The sequence below is a fragment of the Bombus pascuorum genome, chromosome 1 (assembly GCF_905332965.1).
Source record: "Bombus pascuorum chromosome 1, iyBomPasc1.1, whole genome shotgun sequence".
Classification (NCBI taxonomy): Eukaryota; Metazoa; Arthropoda; class Insecta; order Hymenoptera; family Apidae; genus Bombus; species Bombus pascuorum.
In genome coordinates, this window is record NC_083488.1 from 14662553 (window position 1) to 14674636 (window position 12084).

General features: G+C 35.0%; 1 protein-coding gene across 7 annotated transcripts in view; it reads right to left on the reverse strand.

Annotated features, from left to right (window-relative positions):
* Window positions 1-4879: 4879 nt before the first annotated feature.
* The window catches only part of LOC132905553 (TGF-beta receptor type-1), a 68359-nt gene continuing 61154 nt past the window's right edge, over window positions 4880-12084 (reverse strand). For all 7 annotated transcript variants that reach the window (XM_060956973.1, XM_060956993.1, XM_060956963.1 and 4 more), the window contains 2 exons: window positions 11730-11969; window positions 4880-7030 (listed from right to left, as the gene is read on the reverse strand). In XM_060956973.1, the coding sequence (XP_060812956.1) occupies window positions 6908-7030; window positions 11730-11969 (363 nt within the window). In that variant the 3' untranslated portion in view covers window positions 4880-6907. The remainder of the gene's footprint in view (window positions 7031-11729; window positions 11970-12084) is intronic.

A 12084-nucleotide genomic window follows, 5' to 3' on the forward strand; every position in this document is an offset into this window, starting at 1 on the left:
AAGAAATGTTGTGCCCTCATAGAAAATAATAAAAGAATCTCAAAAAAAAGCGATTTGTTTCGTGGTGTTAAAACTCGTGTTAAAACTCGTATGGGGTAGAACGAATTTACTACCACTAAGAAAACAAAAGATCGTACCGTTAATAATAAGCAAATGAGTGGTAACGTAAGGCAAAGGACGCAGGAATAAATCTACACACGTGTGTTCTCAACACACGCCAACATATGCCAATTCCTCCCTCTCTCTTTCTCTCTCTCACGAAAAGATTGACTTGCAAATACAATGCGAACGTTAATCGACATTAATTTGGTATGTAGTTGATTGACGCAAATGTGATAACACAACGCAATTGTAAAAGCTAAGAGTAGAATCGCAGCGACGTTCCAACATCTACGTTGATTAACTCTTAAAAATTACAACAACACTATAAAATACGCGCTGACGTGTTGACTAATGTATAGAATTGTCCACGTGTATATTATAATAGGATATTCATATAACTCTAGGCTATAAAAAACAAATTTCAAAGTAACAAAAATAAGCTTGGAAGCAGTATATCTATTAATTATTAGGAATATTAAAACAAAAGAGTAGAAGACCTTCTCAATTCCAAAGTAATAAATTTATCATTATTAAAATCGTTAAATAACAAAATATCTATAGTCAACGTAGACAAACGTTATCGTCAAAACAATCCAAGAATTATTTTATAAAAATTACAAAGATTATTTTTAAAAAATTCCCAAGGCAATTTTACAACAATTCCAAGAAGTTAATATTTCGATCAACACGTCAACGTCCAACGTTCAATTGAAACGACGCGATGCAACGAAAAATTAAAAAATTTTGTTCTTTTTCTTTAAAAAATCTTTCCGACAGTAATCGCCAATGTATATGCATCGCTGCTAAACTGCACGCAACTGACATACTGAAAAAGATGAAACATGGCTTTAAACCAAAGGCGGACGGTGCTAGACATCTCTAGCATCGCCTCGAAGGTACAGGTTTCTCGCATTCTGACACGATACAGGTTTACACTCTACGTTTTGCACAGTTTGCGCTTTCTTTTTTTTTTATCTTTCACTATTTATTACATCTTCCTTCCTCTCTCTCTCTCTCTCTCTCTCTCTCACTCTCTCTCTCTCTCTTTCACCTTCTCGTTTTGTACAAATCGAGGAGTAGGGAGTTGGGGAGCGCTTATTAAGCGGTAAGGGAGCAAAGAAGAGCGTTACAGGGGGAGGGTTGGGAGAGTTAGTGTAAAATATACTATTTGGCAGTTTGGCATTTTGTCGGATATGAATCAGACTGTTCGCTATTTCGAGACCCAGGCGACGATATCCTTTTATCCTCGACTCTTAAAACGTCATCGACCACGAAAATTGCTTAGAAAATGTAACGGCGGCAGATATGGAGATCATATCTATAACGGGAGTGCTCGACAAAAGTTCCTGATTGAGTCTGAACACGACGGAATGGACACAGGATCGATACTATTATTCTTACTCTTTAATTAGAATCTAAATTGGAGATTCGACTCGATAATAATCGCGCAAATATATGGGATTTTTGAAACAGCTTGCTATAAACAACAAAGATCAACGACGCTTATATAGTGGCAGGTAACTTTTAAAAAATTCTTCGAATAAAAAAGTGCTTTGACTGCCATGTTGGTCATATATTGTTTCTCCTATGACGCCACGGTGGTCATTGGTGACCGGAGCGCTTGAACTTCTTACAATTGTAAAAATTGAATGAAAATTGACAGTTAAGGCATTTTGAATATAACCGATAAATAAAAGATACTTTGAAATAAAAAGTGCCCCATTTTTATTAGAACATCAATAAAAAAAAAAATGAGAAAAAATCTTGCATCTAACGGTGCACTGTGTTTGCATCCATATCTTTGAGGGGTAATCTACGAATATTATTATAAACATACCTTAGAAAATAATCGTAAATGCTGCTTTATAATCTTATAAGTGAAGTTAGTGAAGTGTGAACATACCTTACTATTATATATAGAATGAGCAAATACTGTTTACTAATAACTTCTACACGTTTCAACAATATATTCTGTATGTTTTGCTTACGACGAAATAACGAATGCGAATGGTATGTTGAAATAAACGAAGCCTTGTTATAATATGTCGCTATCAACTGTTATCAAGGCGCCACGGTGGTCACCCGTGACCACCAATAAGATAAACGGTCCATTGGGGAAGAATGTTGTTTTACATCATCAATTTATTGTTATTTTCCATTATATACTTTGAATAATAAAAATACTCCCGTGGCGTCCTGAGCGAAACATGTGATTTTGGCGTGGCAGTCAAAGTGTCAAAAGTGATTTTGTTTCCTGTTATAAATGAAAATATGTAGTGGTCGTTATAGTGACTGGATAACATTGTGTAAATACGAATAAAAAAGAATTTAAAAACTATTTTGTTTAGTTATAAAGCATTTTAGTTTAGCCTATTTATATGTAATATTATTTAAAATTAAAAGAATATATCACGTATAATTAATTTATCTATGGTGTTAAACGTTTACTGCGATAAGTACGATACATATCATATACCCCTACGAAATTTAACATAACGTTTTTTTCGAACCCCCTATAATTCATCTTCTATTCTTGATAAAATCTTTTCAGTCTAGTCTAGAGTAACACTTTTTATAAAACGTGTTTATAAAATGGGGCAGTAAGAAAAAGCACTGGTAACATGTGAGGCTTTAACAAGTTAAATCAAAGATATTTTTCCTCCAACGAACATCTCTACGTATGTAAGAGCGCGCAAATACGTAGTTATACACGCGTACGAGAATATTCTGTATACATTATACCATTATTGGTCTCACTCACTCACTCACTTATTTTCACTCACTCACTCACTCACTCACTCACTCACTCACTCACTCATTCACTCACTCACTCATTCACTCACTCACTCACTCACTCACTCACTCACTCACTCACTCACTCACTCATTCACTCAATCACTCATTCGCCCATTCACTCACTCACTCACTCACTCATTCACTCACTCACTCACTCACACATTCACACATTCACTCACTCACTCACTCACTCACTCAATCACTCAATCACTCACTCACTCACTCACTCATTCACTCAATCACTCAATCACTCACTCACTCACTCACTCATTAACTCAATCACTCACTCACTCACTCACTCACTCACTCACTCACTTTAATTAAAACTGATATCTCTTATTGGCACAAAATTGTACTAGTAATATGGAAACATTTGTGAAAACACGTTACTGTCGAAAGTTCCACAACAAAGTGATTCTTTCAAACGCGTTTTAACAAATAAATTCTGAGTGAATTTGTTGGTGGAACTACATTGACCCACAGTAATTCTATGTATGTATTGTTATTATTTATAATATCATAAATTAACCTACGTCGTAATAGGAATGTGTACGAGAAGAACGTCGGTGGAAAAAATAGGGTCCCACACCAAAGAAGCATTCGTTCATTCAAAAAGAAAAAACGAACAGCGAGCCAGGAGCCGGATGCACGCGCGGAACACGTCACGAGGTTAATAGCTACTGTATCATATCTCCTTTTCTTTCTCTTTCGTCAATTACGTAAAATAGTTTACTTACTATAATCGAACAATATTTAATCGTTCAGTCTTTTGGTGAATTGCAGCGTTCACAATGTCGCTACAAATAAACGCATCTCCGGTCGGTAACGCTCGATCGATGAATTACGAGAAGAATCTCATCGTCGGTCGTCGAAGAGAAACGAATTTTATTAATTTGTTTATTGACAAAATATTCTAGAGATACGTCTTGTTCCCACCTTTATAAGAGATTTATATCGTTTATACACAAATTTTAATTGGATCGTACATTAGTATTCTTACTGTCGATGTCGCTTTTCTTCCAAAGAAAAAAAAAAAAGAGTCATCGACATTGTGATTGTTTCTTTTTTCTTTGTTTTTTTCGTAATAAAAGGGTCGTAGCAGCTGGGTTTCGAATGGTTTATAAAGTTCCTTTTAGAAAGCAAAAGAGAAAAATCCGTTGAACGTTCCCTTTCAGGAACGCAGTTAATAAAAAAAAGGAATATAAAAATACAATTATGTGCATGTCGAAGGACCCTCCATTAATTATACAATAATTAATCGCAAGTTTGTAGACTTTTACGCTGATTATTGGATGATAATGACTCAATTTTCCCTTTCCCTTCTTTCTCGGTGTTCTCTTACGCACTATCTATTTCCTATCGTTCTTGTTACTTCATGTTTATTCCTGTCCGGTTCCAATTATGCTGTCTTGTGTCTTCCATTTTCTGAATGTGTCTGCTCTGTTTCACGATAATATACGATAACATAACCACGTATCTCCGTCGAAGGAAGTTTGACGTCCTTAATTATCTTTTCCCTTTTTCTATTTATTTAACATTACCGATTCAATCAACCGTCTTTGGGGCCGCAACAAGTGGTCGTCAAACACAATTTAGCTTCGTAGAGACATACCATACGCATATTTCCATATTACTCGCTCGTTTTCACTATGTAACAAACACGCGCACAACTCCATCTCTCATGATTGCTTTTCGGAAACCGCGGCATATAGAAACGTGTGTTACAATCATGAATATTTTTTATCTTGCTCCTCAAAACGCGAATCTAAAGAAAACGTATAAAATATCACTCATGAAAAAGTCGGAGCGATAATTAACAATATTCAAGGAGAACACGCGTTCGTAATTGAAGCATCAGCATCGTTCTCTCTCTCTCTCTCTCTCTCTCGCTCGCTCGCTCTCTCTCTCTCTCTCGCTCTCTCTATGCTTCCCTTTCTCATCGATCCATGAAAAAATTCACGAAAATATAGTTTCTCCAATGTTTTTCTTTGTTTTCTTTTTTTCTGTATCAATTTGCTTTCATTTCTCCTCTTTGTTCACTTTTAAAACTCTCTTTTTCGCTACCTTTCAGTCGTAGGTTCGCAGTCTGTCTCTTCTTCCATTTTCTATCTTCTATTCCGCAGTTGCTCAGTCTGTACCTTTCATACGTAAACGAACATTCATTCTTGAGCTTAGCACCCTTTAATTTCAGCCTTCCTGTGTTACAAAGGAAACACGCTTCGAAAGTCCCGCGTATCATGACGCACCGCCTTCAGCTCGCGTATCACGATTAATACGCAAAAATATTTCGTCTTGAGCAAAACATCTGGGTATGTCTAACGCTAAGAATACGTGTAGTCGTATCATATGTGTGTATAGAATGTGTTTATACGTGTAAGTGTGTGTATAATATCCGGTTAACGAACCAAACCAAATAATAGAAAATGTCATTCGTTGTAAAAACTTTGAGAACAATTTGAAATTTATCGCTGCGAAAAGGATACCTGTATGTAAAAGGTATTGTTCGTTTCTGTTGAATAAAAGATCACGTAAAAAAAACTAAATAAAAAATGCTATTATTTTTGTTTCTTTTGTTTAAGCATTCATCTCGATCATATAGTTTCTTTTATAAACAAAAACAAAATCACGTATACTTCTGTGTAACCGTGTCTATTCGACAACCATAAATTGTTCGGCTCTTGCTAACTACCCTGTATATATGTACAGAATCGATGCAAATATTCGACTCTGTCTAATTGCAAAAACGAGAAATAAGGATATGCATTTCTCTTGTAACATGATGTGTATGGATATGCTTCCATAAAAGAAGGAAAAAGAAACTTAGTCTCTGCACGCACCGGTAAAATAGGCGAATAAATCCATATGACACTATGTGTAAATTTTGAGTAAAGGAAGAAAACTATATATGTATAAAATGTACAAGGAAAAGAGCGAAAACATATGAAATTGTAACGCGGAGGCCATTATTTTCTCGTGAAGTCGTCTCAACCCATACGCTGGACGAGGAAGGTCCATCTGTCAGGAATCATTGTCGATCGGTCAATCGAATTCGATAGTTAATTATTTAATCATCTTACTGAAATGATTTCCATTACAAACTAGTCGACGAATAAATTACTTCGGTTAATCGAATCGGATCGCCCAATAACGAATATACGTAATTACATATATGTGTATATATTAATATACAAATTTATTAATATTTATTAATATTACTCAATAATATTCATTAATATTACTCAATAATTTATATACGTCATTATCTTATCGTTACTATTAATAAATATACAGCAGAGGTGTGTGACATGTGATTAGGCACGATATCATATTCGATTAACCGAACACTTTACGCATGTTTATTTATTCCGTTTCAACCAATCGATCGATCGATCGCCAGGAACTGAACGCCCTGATATTCTCTCATTTTGGACATTCATCACCAACCCTGTCCATGTTTCTGTTAGCCATTGCTCCCTAACATGCTTTATTACTTTTTCTTTTCTTTATCTTTTAAAACAAGACGTCCTTTCAGTTGCCCGACTACGACTTCTTTACATAGAATAATTCCGCTACCTTATACGTACAAGCTGAAACTTGAAATTAGGGTTGCAACTCGACCAAGTCAACGCGATCAAAGGAACGTCACCTCCATTTCAATTATTTCTTTTTTTTTTGTCTCATTTTTCGCTTTTTTAATATCTTTTTAACCAGTCTTTCGTTAGGCTCTCTGATCCAACTATTAGAATTTCTCATTTACGACCAAATGTATTATCTCTTTCTTTTTCGCTCTTTTTCCCATGCTCTCTTTCTCCCTCTCTCTCTCTCTCTTTCTCTCTCTCTCTCTCTCTCTCTCCCTCTCCCCCTCTCCTTCTCTCGCTCACTCGCGGAGTAACACGGCACTTAAAAGTGTTATTGCGATAAAAGTATTACAATTAAAGTAAATGTCCACATATGTTTCGAGCACTTCTAGTATTCCGGTCATTTCAACGACCTGCTGATTCTCTTCATTTCACTTCAAGTCCTCCATCGCACCGTAATTTGCGAGAGATTTTTTAATCCTAAGCGCGGTTAGTCTAGCTGCCGCGTTGTGGTACCAACACTCCTTCATCACCTTCGACATCACTTGTAACGCCTGGAAAAGAAACCAAACGACGCGTGTATCATAGATTGTATAAAACTTTTTACAATTATCATACATACCTTTGCAGACATATAATTAATGATCAAGCAAAATATAGAAAATTTAATTCATAATTTCTTTTAATCTGTTAACTGCAGAGTTTAGTTTCAAAAGTTCCTTAAAGAGTGCGCAGGTAAAATCAAGCAATGACAAGTATACACCTCGACCGCAGGGTAAATGCTCCTATTATAAATTTTATGAGAGGAACGATTACATTTCTATACGATAAAAAATTAAGAATTTGTTATTGAAAAATGGTATTACTATTAAAAACTTAAAAATTGCCAAAAGATAATAAAGTAAAGTACACAAAACAATTCGAGGAATAGACGATGCATTAGAAAAAATAATCAACTCAATTTATAAGAAGCAATAAATTATACGATGTGTAACCGATATGACAAAGAAAATAATCAAATAATCAAACTCTTTTTTTTATATATGTGTGTATAAAATATGTATAAAATAAAAATATGTATATGTATAAAATAAAATACATAAGTTTTAGTGGAAGTATAAAGGGAACATACCACTAAATGTCATTTCTATTACTTTTTACTAAAATTTTGAGTTTTTATAATAAATGGTAATTTTTTATTTTACACGACGAGCATACACGTCAATCGCACCGAAATAAAGTTTTAGATTGATGTGTATACACGTCGAAGGCAGTTAATTGGTTAAAGAATCTGTTATGAAATATAAGATAAGATAAGCTAGCTTAAATATAGATAACGAGATGCACAATAAGAACTATTATATAAGAAATAGAATTCTGTAATCCCGAAGGGAAAGCGATAATGAATTACTACTATGTATAATAAAATATATTCGAGTATAAGTGGACTCTGGATATTCATGTAAGTTTTCATTTTTATAAGTACAACTGTAATAAAGTTAATAATTACATGTAACAATTAGGGCACACCTTATTAATTTCAATGACCTTGAAATACGTTGTCAAAATTAATTTCTTTTTTCATTTAATCGTATTTTATAATTTGTCCAGATGGACATTTGATAAATTTTTCTAACTTTATTGTTGAATAACATGTGGATGTTTACCCCCAGCGGAATACCATCTTGAAGTTTGTCTATTTTATTTCTTTAGTACGGTCAATGGGGTGTTTTCTTTTTGGTCTCCTTTTTATATGGGTTTTGCTCGCTTGGGCAACCAGCTGGTTTTGATGTGTTACCATTCTTTCCTTGTATTTTTGCGTATCTGCCGATTTCTTCTTTGACCAGTGGTATTTTTAAGTCTTTCTGGATTAGGACTATTGTTCTGAATATTTTCGATTGTAACAACTCTAGTTTATTTATGTGACTCATTGCTACTGCCCTCCATAGTAGTATTCCATACGTCCAAATTGGTTTTATTATTGTTTTTTATATTTTTAATTTATTTTCTATGCTGAGTTTAGAATTTCGACTAGTTAACCGGTAAATTTGTCTTCTTTTTATCCATATTCAGTCTATAATTGATTTAGTATGCTGCTTCCATGTAAGTTGTGAGTCTAAGTGTTCCTATGTATTTAACTTGTTTTCATTGTGTTATGTGTGTGCCATTTAATTGGATATTTGGTCGTTTCCGTTCTCGTAGTGTAAATGTAATATGGTTGCATTTACTGCGGTTTGCTTTTCTTTGTTTATCTTACAGTCATTTTTCTATTTTTGTGATATGCTCTTATAGTAATGTGACTGCTGTTTCTGAATTAGTGTGTCTGACTAGTGCAATCGTGTCGTTCGCGAATGTCAGTATTTTGCTGTTGGTAGATGTTGATATGTCGGTCGTGTATAGTGTGTATAATATTGGTAGAAAGCTTCCTTGCAGTACTCTTGCCTTGATGTCTTTCACTTCGAAATATACATCCTTTATTTTTACTACAAAGGTTCTGTTGCTTATGTATGATTTGAGTAAGTGGTGAATTTGTTCCGGGAAGTGTTTTTTGATTGTTTGTAAGAGGCTTTATGGTTCACTTTGTCAAATGCTTTCTTAATGTCCATGAAGAGGGCTGTCCAGTATTGTTTTATTTTCTATTGCTAGTAAAATTTCGTTGACGAACCTGTACGTTTGCTCTATCGTGGAGTGTCCGTTCCTAAATCCAAATTGATGATCTGGTATTAATTTTTCTTTCCCTATTGTTGGTTTCAGGCGGTCGTATATTATTTCCTCTAGTATTTGGGAAAACACAGGAAGTAGTGATATTGGTCTGTAAGATGCAGTTTGGTGTGGTTCTTTGCTTGGCTGAGGTAACATTATAGATTCTTAAAATTGTATTGAATATTATTGTGATTAATCGTGTTGCTTCTATGGGAAGGTTTTTCAAGATTTTACCATTAAAATCAATATTTTGAACGAGTTTTTCCTGTGCATATGATCCCTGTTCGGCCTTAGTTTCCAAAACGTTCAATTAGCGAAAAAAACTTCGATTAAATTGCCATTCCGATTAGGTATACTTCATTTTGGAATAGGCATTCGCAGTTATAGCGAACGATCCTCTATTAACGTGAAACAATTTTTGACGAATCAATTGATATATGGAATATTGCGCTTTATTCTAATTTTCAATTGGTCAATCAGGTGAAACTATAAAAAAGTTACCTCCTCCCCAATTACAATGATTTTTAAATATGTATGTTGTGAACGCTTTGCACAATTTTTTACTGTACATATAACCATCGATCTTGGGTAAGGGCTTAGTTCCCGAGATCTTCGAAAGAAACTGTTGGTGACAGTGAATTTTGCGTCCGTAGCAGCGTATGCGTTAATATTGGAAGCATCCACGTCGAATATAAAAGCATAAAATAGTGGACGAGGAACGACGTAGAATTTGTCTAATCGAATGACAACAAGCTCCTTACCTTCGTAGGAGTGTAAGAAGGTCATCCTTTTCCGTGATAACGAACGTACTGTATCGTATCGACTCGAAGATTAGCTAAGCATCTTAGAAATAGTGACATGTAGTTCACAGTGTATAATTACGAAGTATAAACTACTGTAAAACATATATTTCTTACAGTTCCTTACACTAGATAATGCATTTAATTATCTTACTATTATTACGCATGGAAAATAGCCTGTCTCCGCCACACTCTTGAGATGCCTTCAAGAGCACTTAAAGAACAGAAACACCTTTTATTTTAAATTTCTCTATCTAATTTTAAACATCCTTTATCTAAACAATGTAACACAGCTGCGATTGAGCTGGATACCTAATAGACCGTCACGTCGCGTCGCCACATGAGAAGAATCCAAGTACCATTCTTTGCAAACTCAAAAGGGTTATATTTTTTCGCACCGATCGCCCTGCAGGTAGATTCTCCTGTTCCAACCGATTCCAGTCACAAAATTCCATTAATTTCAGAAAATGCTGCCTCCTGAAATCCTTAATAATGCAAAACTGCATCGATAATCAGATCTCCATCAAAAAATTCTGTAATAAGAATTTATTTCCCCGTGTTCGATCGATTAAAATTACAATTTTAGATCTATTCAAATATCTAAAAGAGCGACGTGTGTAAACGAGAGTCGCGGACAGGACAGCGATTTTTTCGCTCCGAAGGTTATAACGACTAAAGGGTAAGAAGGAAACTGCATTTGCAATCTCTTCGGACGGAGCTGTTCATATAATTACGAGCGAACCTCGCCTCAGGTAAATTCGTTTGATCATTCGATTTTATTTAGTATCGCTAGTTACCGCACTGCCAGTGTATGAAAACAGAGCATCCACACTCATAATCTCACAAATAATAATCTTTCTGATTATAATTATAATATCCATATCTGGGTTCAAAATTCGAATCTAATTGTTTTAGATCTAATACCCAAGTTTTGCAATCCTTCACAAAGGTAGTTGAATATATCCACATGATACGATTTTACTACTCAAGTTGTGTTGACTTTTCTTAACCAAAACAGAATCAATACTAATATTTCCCATGACTCCCTGTGTCCGCATCTTACAGGTTTCTTTACGTCAGGTTCGTCCTCGCAAACAACAGTCCTAGCATCCTGATTTCGTGTCACGTTTGACCGCGTATTTACCTACTAACGAATTTACATTTATTTTATGGTATTTATAGAATACGTATATATGTATAAGGATTATATATATTTATATATATATAAAATCTGTATTCTATAAAATACAATCGTCGGGTTCTCGCACTACTCGCTGCTCCTACTCATAACACTATTGTTATAATAACCAACCTCTGTTTTAAAATTATTAGGAGTGATCAGTGGAATAACAGTTAAAATGTTTTCAGCGCTGCGGGTAAATAAGACTCATTATTAGAATAACTTATGCCACTGACTGATTATTTAACACAGTTCTTGATTATGGATTAAATGAACGTAAACTTATATTATGTAAATGAAAAATCGTAAGTAGCAAAGAGAATCAGAAAACTTCTTTTATGTATCTAATAGCTAATTATATGTAATAAAATAGTTCTACTCTACTGTCTATTATTTTAAACCTACGATTTGACCCATTTACGTCTTACGTAGAACAGCCCGAATATAAACAGTAGCAAATATACAATGCGAAGTAAGGTTTATGGAGTAAGCTTTTTCTTAAGCCTTTTCTTAAGAACGCAAGGATCAAAGTTTCCGAAGAAGTTTTGAGAAGCAGCACGTGGCACGTACCTCGATCGACTGCCACCGATTCGGTATCGATGGCCTCTGTCTGTCGGTGCACACAACCTTACGCATCTCTTCGATCGTTGGATCAGAAGGCACCAAGTCGTAAAACGGCAGCTGATATTCGTCGTGAATTCCACCGACGTTGCATCGCCTTGCGATCTCCCAGAGGATCAGCCCGAGAGCGTACACGTCAGCCCTCTTGAAGGAATCAAAGTGGTTCATGTTTATCGTCTCTTCGAGAACCTAAAAGCAGAAGTAACAATTCTCAGCAGCCGCACTCTTCAAGAGGAGAGTGAGAATGGGCTTTCTCCGTAGCGAAAAGTTTGAGAACCAGCGAGTTAACTTTGCTGCCTATCCC